General features: G+C 37.8%; 1 protein-coding gene across 1 annotated transcript in view; it reads left to right on the top strand.

Moving 5' to 3' along the window:
* ROR1 (ROR family WNT receptor 1) overlaps positions 1 to 13,892 on the top strand; it is a 163,928-nt gene that overhangs the window by 106,280 nt on the left and 43,756 nt on the right. The window contains exon 2 of the mRNA XM_088153570.1: positions 6,329 to 6,400. Within this exon, the coding sequence (XP_088009696.1) occupies positions 6,329 to 6,400 (72 nt within the window). The remainder of the gene's footprint in view (positions 1 to 6,328; positions 6,401 to 13,892) is intronic.

Raw genomic sequence — 13,892 nt, 5'->3', positions numbered from 1 at the left:
CTTGTGGTTCTGGTCCTGGAGCAATAGAGAATAAGCCCAGTCTGTTTTTTGCGTGACAGCTCTTCAGATATTTGAAGACCATTGTCACAGTTCACCTCATATTTTCTGCAGGCTAAGCATACCAAAATCCTTTAATCAATAACTTTGGTTTCCAGACCATTCATCATCCTGATAGCTTACCTCTAAATTTCCTTCTGTTTTTTAGTGTCCTTTTGAACTTTGGTATCCAGAACTGGACACAGTTGTTCAAATGGGTTCTGATCAAGCAAACAATTACTTCCCATGATCTGAACGCTATACTTCTGTTAATGCACCCCAAGAAAGCATTTGTCTTTTTTTGCAGCTGCATCACACTGCTGGCTCATGTTTAACTAGTGGTCAATAAGGACACCCAGATAGATTTCTCATGTAATACTGCCAAGCCAGGTCTCCCACTTCCTATACTTGTGCCTTACAGTTTTTCCACTGTGATGCAGAACTTTGTATTTCTGTTTGGTAAATTCCATCCTATTCATTTTAGTTATTGCTCAAGCCTGTCTAGAACTTGTTATATCATCTCTCTCTCACCTAAAGTTAGCCATCTTTCCCAACTTTTTGTCATTTGCAGACTTTATAAATGTCTCAACTCCCTCATCTAAGACATTGATAGAAAGATTGAATGTCACAAGGCCTGGGATAGAGCTATGTGACACTTCACTCAACACTTTCCTCTGAAACATTTAATAAGCACTCTTTGGATGTGATCATTCAGCCAACACTGAGTCCATCGAACAGTAATATCTAGCCCATATTTTACCATTTTATTAAGGAGAATATCATAAGGCAGTCTGCTGAAGGTTTTGCTGAAGTTCAAGCACACTATGTCTACAGCATTCACCTGAATGCTCTCAAAGATAAAGGTTAGTCTAATATGATTTCTTTGTGACATACCCATGGTGACTCCTGTTAATTGTAGCATGCTTATCTAAGTATTCACAAATACTTGCTTTACAGTCTGTTCAACGTTCTTGCCCGGTATAGAAGCCAAGGTGACAGGTTTGTAATTTCCAGGGTCTTCCTGCTTTCCTGGTTGAAGATGGAGTTAACATTTGCTCTTCTCTAGTCTTTGGGGGCCACACCAGTTCTCCAGGAGTTCTCAAGAATTACTGATAGATTCTACAATCACCTCTCCTAGTTTCTTCAGTACCCTGGAATATAATCAATCCAGACTGAAGAATTTTGTTTAAATTAGCCAAATTCTGTCATTCCCTCTGCTTGTCTATCCTAAGCTCACTTTCCTTATTCCCCAGTGACATCACTATGATCAGCTAGGACTCCATTTTCCTTCTGAGAGAAGACAGATGCAAAATAGGAATGAAGAATTTTTGCCTTCTTCCCATCACTCATTATAAATTTACCACTGTCTCCTTGCAAAAGACCTATACATTCTTTGGTTTTCTTCTTATTCCTCTTCAGACCAGTAGAACTGTTTTGTTACCTTTGGTATCTTCAGTTCTTTTTGACAACATCCATATAATTTCTGGAAATTATGCTGCATTCTTCCTTGGTCATATTTCCTTCCTTCCATTTCTTGTACATGTCCCTTTTTTTGTTCAGTATTTAGAGAGCTTTGCATGTATCCACCCTGGATCTTTACCCACTACTCCTTTTTGTGGGTATTGTTCGCCTTCAATATCACATTTTGTAGAATTTCCCACTTTCTTCCTTAAGGATTTGAAGCTGTTTGATTTTACCTACAGTAACTTGTCTCAGAGTTCATTAAAATCTGCTCTTCTGAAGTCCAGTGTACAGGTCTGACTTTTCTGAGTTCTTCCTCCTCTGGATATCACATATTCAAAAAGGCAGCTGTTCTTCCTTTTACCCCATATGTTCCAGTTTTTAACAAACAGTGGAAGAAGTTATTCAGTAAATAAATAGATGAATTTATCTTTATCTGGAAATAGGTCTAGGCTAAATCTATATATTTGGGAATTCTGAAAAATGTAGCCCAGCTGAAAAGGAAGATGGGGAAACTTGTAATGCTAGTTCTTATGCCATCTGTTGCCAGTTGTTTGAAATGTACAGTCTCCCTTCTCCAGATGATCAGCATTGTCTGAACTGATAACATCACTAACTTTCTGTTGTTTTAGTTAATACCATATGATATGCCTGGCTATTCCTCTCCCCTCTGTGAAGAAGTTTCTGAGACAATTTAAGGTGCTGGTATTTACCCATATAAGCTTTTATGACTGGGCACCTGGATACCTTCAGGACCATCTGCCCCAAGCAATATTGGCACAACCATTTAGAACTTTCTTGTAATACCACATTTCCAAGAGGTTTGGCTAGATGATTCTGCTTTTCTGTGGCAGTGGCAGTACTCTGGAAAATCCTCTTGATGGAGATCAGTTTGCCCCCTCCCTAGTTTTTCAGAATTTTTTAAAAACTGAGGAGTTTGGGGCAGCCTATTCTTGAGTCTATTCCTGACACCATCTTGCTTTTAGGTTTCTGTTTTATTCTTTGTTTTTTGTCATTGTTGTGTTGTTACATCTCTTTGTGCGTGCTGATACGGTTATTGTTTCGCTGCTGTGCTTGTTTTGATGGGTTTTAACCTCATCATGGATGTTTTAATTTTGGTTTATGTAGCCTGTATGCCACCAAGGGTCATTTAATTTAATATATAAATAAATAAAATGAGCATAAAAAAGCACACAGCACTCATGTTCTCTGCCTTGCTAATATCACATCCAGCATTTTCAATATCTTCACACCTGGTGTGGATTAAGGACATGGCAGTGTGGTTTAAAGCAGTACAATTTTGCCAAGTTCCTCTTTTTGTGTATTTCAGGAATGACTGATTGACAGAGTTCATCCACTAAAGCACATCTCCAAGCTTACGCACACTTTGAGGAGGCTTGTGAGCTTTTCAAGACCCATAGCTCTGTGTGTGTTCTCATTCCTGGGTGAAACATTCCAGTCTGAAACAAAAACCTAAGCAAAATATAACTTTGTCCTATGTTTCATAATAGCTGATGGAAATCCTACTGTGGTTACATGTAACTCAAATGACTAAATATTGTTTTTGCTTTATATCTAGCTTCCTAAGTTTTATATTTAAAACTCTGTAATCCTAAGGGAAGGACCCTTAGGATTAAGGTTTTGGAGATGCATATACTGTAGATCAGATCTACTTCCTGTTCATGTCCAAGACATTGGTAGAAGACAGTTATGCCTACTTAAATGAAACCCATATCATAGGATCCCATGAATTTTAGAAATTATGCTCAGGATTCAAGTAGAATTTTTAAGAGTTTCCAGCTATCTTAACTTTTTGCAGGAAAAACCACAAAGACTCTTGTGGCACCTTAACCACAAGACGTCTTGTGGCACATACTGTACTGTCCATCACACAATTTCCTTTTGGTGTTAGCAACATTATGCAAAGTGCAGAAAAAGTCAGAAGCAGGAAGCAAATAAAATATAAATCATTATTGGAAAAGTTTTTCAGGAGCAGAACCCATATTATCATAAATGTATAATATCTGCTTCCAAGTAACTTGGTTCCTTAATATACAGGTAATAATGAAGACAATGCATGTGGAACTAGCAGATCGCATGTACTCCTCATGACATATTGTTTGTTTGTTCATTTCTTTATGGCATTTGTATATTTCTTTATGTATTTGTTTATCATATTTATATAGCCGCCCATCTCACACAAAGTGACTCTGGGCGGCATACAACAATGAAAGAAATAAATACATAAAAAACAACTACATATAAAAAACGATAAAAACACACAAAACAGGAGGGGATAAAATTAATAAGGGAGCTTCCCATTAAAAAGTCTTAAAGTAGTTTACAATAAAAATATTGTAAACATTGTAGTTAATAAAGGCAGGAAAAAAGGGTAAAAGGAGGTCAAGCTGGCAGTGGTAAGCTATTCAAGAAATGTCCTAGAAAAAACAAGTAGTGGAATAACTTTTTTTTCTTCTGATATTTATCTCATTCTAGGGGAGGGAAGGGGGGGTGAAGATGCCATACCAAATAGTTGATTACCTGTTGCCAGTGACAAGATAATTGTAATTAACTTTTGCGTACTTGAGGGTTTCAGCTCATGATTTCTTCCCCCTATCCCTCTAAATTAGTAGATACTCGCCATGGTGTTTAGTGGCCTTGTAACCAAGCAGATTGTATATTCATTACCAGCCATCTTTGGCCTGGATCTGTCTGTGTGTCTAATTTATGTGGTCACCTCTCTCACTGCAGCAACTCTGGGCAGCAAACAAAATTTACAATTTTTTAAAAAACCAACATAAATAACTGTTGAAATATGCAACATACAGTGGTGATGGTGATGGTGATGGTGATGGTGATGGTGATGGTGATGGTGATGAAGAAGAAGAAGAAGAAGAAGAAGAAGAAGAAGAAGAAGAAGAAGAAGAAGAAGAAGAAGAAGAAGAAGAAGAAGAAACGGCAACTGAGAATAAAAACCACAAAATAATATCAGACTACTTGGCTCCCAGGCCAGTTGTTACAGGAATGAGAAATTTTGATGCCCGGCTTGCAAGCATCAATGGAAGATGAGTTTGACTTTTGTGTCACATTTCTATAGATTTAAAATTAGAAATAATTCCCCCCAAATTCTGATTTCATATATGCCTGACACCTATTCATCATATCAGGGAGAAATTGACAGGTTCAGCTAATTGATTGAGATGTGGTGTTCAGAATGCAACATTGGTTCATATGATGTGATTGTGAGCTATGGTTACTGTTTGGAGTTAAGTTATTCCACATACGTTGTTCAGAAAATTTCATTGGTTTTCATAGATGCTTGCATTCTTTTGAACCAAATATCAGTGGCATGGAAACTAAAAGGAATACAAAGGAAATGCACTCTTTTTACAGTTACAAAAAGGTTGGTATTATTAGGCTGGAAACAAAGCTACTTTTCAGTGGTTTTGAAGAAGTTATCTTTCTGTATTTGTACAGCATTTTCATACAATGTACCTTGAATTAGAAATATCTTTTTAGAAACATGTACTGCTTATACTAGTATATATTTAAGTACCCATTTTTTCTTATTCCTGAGTAAACTATAATATAAAATAAATACGTATGAAAAATTAGCTTAGGTTAGTATATATGTCAGAGGTATGTTTTTGTGATTTATTTCTCTTTCCTTTTCTCCCTTTGATCTATAAAATATAGTAGAAACAAAAGTTACTTAAGCACCATGAAATCTATACAGATTAAATGCATTTTTATACTTACTGCCAGTAGCTAAAATAAATATTACTTCTACCTAATTCATTTGTGGGGTATTCTGAAATCAAGAGAATTGCTGGGGGCATCTTCTATTAATGTAGATTGTAAAGTTCAAGTGTTCAAAAAAACAATGCATGGATAAATTTAGAGCACTGGCCCATGCTTATAATATATTAATTTTTATACTACTAATATACTTGGCCAAAATTTTAATGTTTCAGTTATTATTTATTGTTTAAATTACATTATTGCTCAAAACAGTACAATTGCACACATTGAAGTGGTGCTTCTTTCACCACAATCTAGGATGTACATTATTTTAAGCAAAATATAGTCACTCACACTTGAGCAGGGTCACATTCTCTATAGAATCAGTAATAGGGTGTTGAAAAATTGGAGCAGTACTGGATCAAATGGATAAGTATTTTTTTTATTCCCTCCAAGAAGCTTTAGGCTGGTGTATTATAGTTAATTTCTCCACATGAAGAATTCCTTCTTTGCAGGAAAAAAAAAGTACAAAGGAAACCCCCTTCCCCTTTTCTCAATTGCCTATATTGGCCAATATTATTGGAGCAGATTTTGAAGTGGTGGATCATCTGCCACTTCACCCTCTCCCATCTACCTGCTCTTGGAATTCCTCTCCGATTGCTCTCATTACATTTTTTAAAATTGAAAGACTAATTGCACCTTTTTTCCTATCGTTTCTATAATTCCCATCTTTCGACATACAGTATTATGCTGCAGTAGTTTTCCATTGCCAAAAACAAAAATAAATAAAAAAACATGAACTCTACCAAATTACCTGATGAACCGTTCCAGATTTTTGTTGATTTCTTTTTTTAAAACGATCGTGAAATCTCCAAGTAGTATTGATATATATGTTCAGTAGAGCAGTCCTTGCATTTACTGTACCTTCAGAACAATTCTGGCAGTACAGCATACTCAGGAGATCTAAACAACTAGTTTTCCAGAGCATGTATTTTTAGCATATAAGAGTCTCTTGTCAAAATATGTGAGTCATATACTCCCTAGTTTATAGAATGTTTATGCATTGACATTTTTTTCCCTTTTCTTTCAGGAACAAATGTGTCAGCTACTGCTGATTTAATGCCTACATCATATTGGAACATGTCAAATGAAGTAGATAAAGGTAAATAATGAAAAAGTAAAGAAATGCCATTCCATATTTTAAACACCATTTTTGAGGTTTCCTTATTTTTATACATGCTGATATGCAAATCTGCTGGTAAAGTTAGAGGGAAAAAAAGAAGGGCCAAATTATCATCTCATGTTCAGACTGTTATTTCTGAAGTTGAGATTTCCCTTTTTACTTCAAGTAACACATTCCACATGTTTGGGTTTTTTTCTTTTTAAAGTCAGGATGTGAATTATAGCAGTTTATGACCTACCTGACATTTCATCTTTTGGCTCTTGGAATCTGGATCCAATAGGAACATGTTTTAGTTGCTTTGCATGCAGATTTTGGTATGAAATTTGGAGTGAAGCCATTATGGTGTGGGAGAAAGAATGCAAAATATTTTGGGATTTGTGAAAGCACTCATAAAGAACATTGAATACACATAAGCACTAGTTATTCCACGGTCTCATTCTGTAAGACATTTCTCATGAGTGAACATACATACTGCTTTAACTGTTGCTACCTAGCATGTCTTTGGGGGTCTTCAAGTTCCTGAGATTTTAAGTTGCCTATCTATAATGAACAGTTGTAACTCATTGATGGGACAGCTCTGATAATGTTTAAGGGCTAGATAAAACAGTAAGCTCTCTGAAGCTATATTTTTCTCAGGGTACCCATCAAAATTCTATTGTCACAGTTTTTCTGTGAAATCTCATCACTGACAGCTTAGAGCACTAAAAGACTGGTCAGCTTTTGGTCATTATTAGGATCTCCGTCTCCAGTGAACATATCAACCTCAGAAGTCAGTAGGACAAAGTCAGCAGCAACTATTACCTAAGTAGTAACTCCAGATTGCAATACACTTGACCCTTTCATGCTTTCCTCAGTTCTGGCAGAAACTGCCCAAGGTTATCCCCAGTTAGTCACATTGTTTTCTTAATGGGTGAGCAGAAATGCAGGTGTACTAATTAGGGACAGCTGCTAAGGATATGTTTTAGTGTCCTCCTGCCTAAGGAGGCTACCTGCTCAAGTTAGTGCAGATTAGTACAGGAGAAGATAACGCACAAGTAAGCAACAGAATTATTCAATGTGGTTCACCAATCTTTATTCATTCATACCTTCTCATCTCATAAACCTTCATACTCCTGTGGCACTTCAATGAATGTATTTGCCACTGGTTCAGACAGGATGTATAGGACTACCCTGCCTTTTGATTATTACTCCACAAAGCTCGGTCATGCAAGCTACCATGAAATCTTAGCAGAACTACATAAATCCCTAGGGTGAAGCAGATCCTTGTGCCTGTCTCCAGCTTGTTATGGTCAGTCTGTGCTGGAATCCTAATGTCCAGAGCTTATGACTCATAAATCTCTATGAGACTGTGGTCCCTTCTTGGTTCCCAGTTCTCATTCATGCATTGTATATAAAATCCACAGCAGCATGATGCAATTGCTTATAATACTGTAGTCTCCTTTCATGTATGTGCATTTATAGCTTATACATATTCAGAAATAATCACCCTAACAGTCTTAAAGACCTTGTCAAATTGTTAATTTAGAATAAGAGTAGCAAAGTTTACCCCAGATGGAGATTCAAGAACAGCTGGTGGTCAATTAGCCCCCACCCATTGAGGTGAGAGTTTCATTAGAAGATGTTGGAAACTAGAGTACATTACTGGAGAAAGTTGAAGTCTTAAAGGCAAAGTACATGTCAGGATTCTTCTCTCTTTCCTGTTGACAGAATTAGCACCTTCTTATTAACTCATAAATCTATGTTGTTTGCAGAAGTCCTTTTTTGGGGGGCTCTGAGTGATTCCAGTTGGTTTTTGCTCTGAGTTCTTTTTCAGGTACAGACCTCCTGAACAGCAGTCCAATTTTCAGGCCATTAGAATTGTTTAATAAGAGCCCTCCGAACCATCTGACAGTAATGTTTTGTCAGAACAGGAACAGTCTATGTCATCCCTTTGTATTATGGTTTATGTTCTCCACCTTCCTAGTGATACTTTTTCTTTCTCCTCAGCATCATTGTTTCTGGCACAGGTTGTAAAGGTTCAGAGAGAAAGACTACACAATAGTCTGATCCTCCCCACAAATGAAAAACAGTAACTGCCTAGGTATAGTATACAGTATCAGGAAGGGGAAAAGATTTAGTTTCATGACATTATTACTATTGGTACAAATGATCATTTCCTAAAATAATTTCAGTACTAAATTCAATTAAAAATCCATTACTAAGCACGTCATTGAAAAACAATACTGGCCATCCTGTTTATCTATCTGTCTGTCTGTCTGTCTGTCTGTCTGTCTGTCTATCTATCTGTCTATCTAATTTGGTTAGGCCTTTAAATGTCCTTATGCAGGCACCATTTCAATGGGTAGAACTCTGTAGCAAGAAGAAAGATATCTTGAAGCCATGGTAAATTAAAATGTCCAAATGCAAAATATTGTTCCATCCTCAGTCACAACTGAGCTAATATTCCAGTTGGCAAGATATCACTGTATTGGACACACTTTTAAAAATTTCTATTTCACCTTTCATTAGGAGCTCTCCTCCCTCCCCCATTTTTCTTCATAAAAATAACCCTGTGAGGAAGATTGAGTGACTGGCCATAAGTCACCAGCAAGCTTCCACAGCTGAGGCTGATCCTAAAGCTATCCTGTCCCAGACTTGGCACATGCACAGGAATATAGTTCAAAAGGCTTTACTCTGGTCAAGCAATTTACAGCAGCAGCAGGCAGGGTGTGTATGCAGACACACGCACAGTCTCAAGCAGTCCCAAATCCCTTAGAAAACTTACAGGCAAGTTCCCAGTAAGCAAGTTCAAAGCAGCGGGCAGAAGCATCATCAGGGCACAGTCCAGAGGCCAAAATGTCATCAGTAGGTCATCAGCCAGTTCTGGTCCAAAGAACAGAGTTTCCAGGAGCAGGGGTTCAGGATGCAACAGACAGAGTTCTGGTCAACAGAACAGTTGCTCCCAACAAGGGATTACTTGCTAGCAATGGCTCTAAAATAGAGCCCCACCATGTGCAAGCAGTCACTGGTGGGAACACCCTTGCCTAGCAAGGAGCTGTGCAGATCTGCTCTGTTCTGTCCTTCCCTCAGCCCTTCATGCCTTAGGGCTGGGAGGAGGTCCTGGATCAGACCCCTCATCCTTTGATGCTTCCAGCTGATTTCCACATGCTCTGCAGCCAAATCAACCCCAAGTGTCTCCCCGCTGCTCTGTGTGAGGGAGGCTGCTGTTCCACAAGGTCTTGCCACAGGGTTCTCCTCGAGCTCCTCGAACTCAGAGCTGGCCCTGACAAAACCTAGGATTCCCTGCCCCATCCTGTTCTTGTAGGTTAAAGATGGAGATGCTGTCAAATATATGACACATCGTATAACTATGATACATCAGCTGCTACAGGATTTATATCTAAGCATTATCATCAGTCTATAACTCCAACTCAGCTGAGGATAAACATAAAAGCAGCATGGGGTCAAACTAGACAGCAAGTAAGTTTCTTCTCCTTTCTATCCTGTCTGGTGATAGTATATGCTTCCACTCCTTGGAAATATCATTGTGGAAGCTTGAGTTACTAGTGTTGACAAATGTCTTACTTTTTGGTTAGAGAAATGCTTATTTGATGGAACAGAAAATGTGAAAATAACTGTACTTATTTAAAATGAATCCACTGTTTTTCCCTCCAAGCAATTTATCCTTAAAGCTTCTTTTAGATCTACTAAGAAAAGATAGCAGTGGAGCGAGATGAATGATTTTAGGTTTAATAGTGAGGGGGAAAGCTGGCTTAAGTTCCAGGTCTGTAGTTAGTGATCATTTACCAGGTTAAAATGCTTATCTATTCCAATTCTGAAGATAAACTAGCTTTCAAGGTTTGAGGCCAGATATCTGACCAGTTTTCAACCAGAGATAGCTCTGGAGTCTGTTTGGGTTCCTTGGACTGCAGGTTGCCCACCTGCTTTTCAAAATAATTTTGCCCTCCAAAAAAGTAGTTCAACTTGTGATTTTACTGATAATGGTACAGAAACTACAGCATGTCCCATAAGAAAAGTTAATTGCAATAGTTTTTTTTATAAACATTTTACTAAAATAGTTGTGGAGTTATTGATTATAACAACAGATACACAAGAAACTCCTGGTTAGTTTGGAGAGCATTCCTTGTAGTTTTCATAGATTTCTTCATTTTCAGTCACCTTCACATGTACCAGTACTCCATTTTAGAAAAGTAGGGTTTGTTTTCCCAGTTAAATGGGAAGGGGAGGGAAGTAAGACAGAAAGAAAGATAAATTTTTGAGCATGCATCTGAATATAACTCCGAAGATATATTCTTTTCAAGAGGACTTGGGTTGGTGTTTTGAGCATTCCCTTCTTTTAAAAATTCTGTACATCCTTATGAGAAACAACTGGGAAAATAATATTAGGAAGGTTTGCAAATACTGAAGAGAAAAAAGGCTTATTTATGGAGGAGGAGGAGAATTATGGTGGTGGTGGTGGTGGTTGGTCGCACAGTGAGCCAGATGTTTAGACTGGATTTGGCATTTTTATCCACCTATCAAGTCCTTCCCAAGGAGCTAGCAGATGTTGTTGTCTGATGTTGTTAAAGGTATTGTCACAGGATGTAAGGTGTTCCAAGTAAAGCTGCCTTTTGCAATTGACTGATGGGTCGCACAGTCAGCAAGATGTTTAGACTGGATTTGGCATTTTTAACCACCTATATCTCTGGCATAGCTTTCATCCTGCTCAGAGCATGCAAGCCCCACAACCACGTCAAGGTAGTGCCTGACTGGGGGTTGTTGTTGTTGTTATTATTGGATTGGAACTGGAGAAAATCACAAAATATAAAGACTTGTAAATAGAAGTAGAATGACTGTGGCAAAAGAAAGCAAAGATAGTATCAGTGGTTATAGGTGACTTAGGTACAATCCCAAAACATCTGGAGCACCACTTGAACACCATTGGCATTGACAAAATCACCATCAGTCAATTGCAAAAGGCAGCTTTACTTGGAACAGCTTATATCCTGCAATGGTACCTTTAACACCGTCAAACAACATCTGCCTATCCCAGGTCCTTGGGAAGGACTCGATAGGTGGATAAAAATGCCAAATCCAGTCTAAACATCTGGCTCACTGTGCAACCAACCATAATAATAATAATAATTGATAGCAATAGTTCTCATTCTTCTATTTATCTTGTGTTATTTTTAACTTTTTTTAAAAAAAATTTACCTCTATGATATCTGTAAATCCTATTGTAGGGGATTATTGCATTGAAGGCATAAAATATAGCCCAGGGATATTGATTGTCAGAACAATCTTGCCAGTCCTCCTGAATCTTATCACCAAGTATTAGACTGTTATAAGCCCTCTATTGTGGGGTATTTATACAATTTATCCCCAAGCAAGTTACAGATGGTTTTTTTTCCAGAGCCTGTTTTTAACAGTTTTTGTTCTGCACTGTTGGTGAGTAGATTCCAAGAGATTTCTTATTGTCATAGACTTTGCCCCTTGTGGCTCTAGGGAGGTAGAAAGTTGTGCCTGTGTCATTTGACACTGTCTTTTTTTATAATATTCCAAGTCATGCTTTGCTTTCCTCAGTTATTTCCAAATTTGAGAGTCATACAGATCAATTTTATATACATTACCTTTGATAGGATGTTAACCCCTCATTTAATTTCAGGTAGCAAAATACCTCAACTGAGCCACACAATTGCACAAAGTTTTGGTTTAGATGTGCTGCTTTATTACTCTGTGATAATTTCCTTGGTAATGGGTTTCTCATAGTAATTTATTTTCTTCTCTTTTCTTGTAATGCTGATCAAAGACCGTAATAAATAAATAATAAAGATGATTTGATTTGATTTAGCCCAAATTGTTTTTCTTGACCTGTTTACCAAAAGCAAAAAAGTACTTTCATAAGCATAGGTATCTGTTAGTCACTTATGGGATGTTACACAAATACAGTTCCTAAGTAGTAAGTATTTTCCTTACTGGGCAAGTTGGGACTGGAAATTGAAGATCAGAAACATCTGAAGGAGTCCCCATTCCGCACCCCAACTTGAAAGAAAAATAAAATGTTTGTAATGTTTCACTTCCTGATTGTATGGATGTGATTCTTATTGCATTCTCAAACTAATGAGGAATAGCAAGCTTATACTATAGTATATGGATCACATTATGTAAACTCTGGGTGCCCTTTTGTATAGAAGATTCTGCAGTTGTTTTTCCTACTTTGATCAAAAGTTTATGTTGATAGCTCTTGATCAAAGTAGCTTTTCAAACTATATGTTGTAGTCATAACTTCTCAAACTATACATTGTAGTCACTGTTTCCTTTTTTAGTGCAGCAGTTTCATCCACTCAGGGCACAGTTTGAGGGCATAGAAGTTTAGCAGATCTTGGTGTAGTCTGTGACTAATCCATTAGTTCTCAACAGAGGCGGTACTGCCCCCCGGGGGGCGGTGGAAGGATGCTGAGGGGCGGTGAACTTGTTTTGGGCGGTAGGGGGGCGGTGGGCATGTTTTGGGCGGTAGAGGGGCGATGAGCATGTTTTGGCATTTGAACTTAATTTTAAAACTCCCCCCAAAATTTATTAAATCGATTATCCAGTTTACACCATTTGTACCAGCAATAAAACACGCGACGGCTGCCTCACGCACTTCTAAGAATGGTGAGACGAATTTGTATTCTAGGTAGGATGACCTTGAAGAACTCGACACTACGATTCTTCTCTGATCCCAACCAGCACAGCGCATGCGTCAGCTGTTTTCCCGCACGATTAATCGCAGCGCGTGCATCAGCTGTCTTCCTGCGCGATTAATCGCAGTGCGTGCGTTGAGGGTCCTTTCAATATGAATGATTGATTTGACCTGTGTTTCTTGAGTTGCTTTTCATTCGCTTCATTTTTTTTGCATTAGTCATTCTAATTTTAATAAAAGGAATGCAATTACCTTCCAGGGCAAAAGTATCGAGTTAAATCGAACAAATTTGGTGTGTAAGTCTACTGAAAAAAATTACTTAAAATTTTTGCCTTTTATAATTCAATAACTCCCCCCCCCCAAAAGGGTGGCAAATTTTTCAATTTTCCGCTCCTTAGGGGGGCGGCAGCTTCAAAAAGGTTGAGAATCACTGGACTAATCAAATATTATCTGGGAATCACATGTATAATTTTTTGAGCTCTGTGATAGGAAAAAAATGGCATTATTAGTGCAATAAATATCAGCTTTCCTCAAACTCAGTGGGATTATTTCTGAGTTGTGGTGACAGTGTTTAGATTAAGGTGTAATCCTGTATATGCTTCACCTGAAAGTGTAAGTTTAACTGCATTCAAAGTTATTTGTGGGATATTCTGAATAAAGATGTTTCAGCTAGTTTTTGAGTTGATGACATCAGAAGTGTCAGCATCCAGGTTCTGTAAAACGCTAGTACAGCTTTCCATGTAATGCCCTCCAGGTTGTTGGACTGTGTCTCATAATTTTCAGATAGTGTCCCAACTGAAAATGATGTCA

This window comes from Python bivittatus, unplaced genomic scaffold (genome assembly GCF_059951505.1).
Source record: "Python bivittatus isolate LINGU-HERP-01145 unplaced genomic scaffold, Pbiv_v1 ctg000700_np1212, whole genome shotgun sequence".
In the NCBI taxonomy this organism is placed as follows: domain Eukaryota; kingdom Metazoa; phylum Chordata; class Lepidosauria; order Squamata; family Pythonidae; genus Python; species Python bivittatus.
This window is presented reverse-complemented; position numbering and strand designations above follow the sequence as displayed.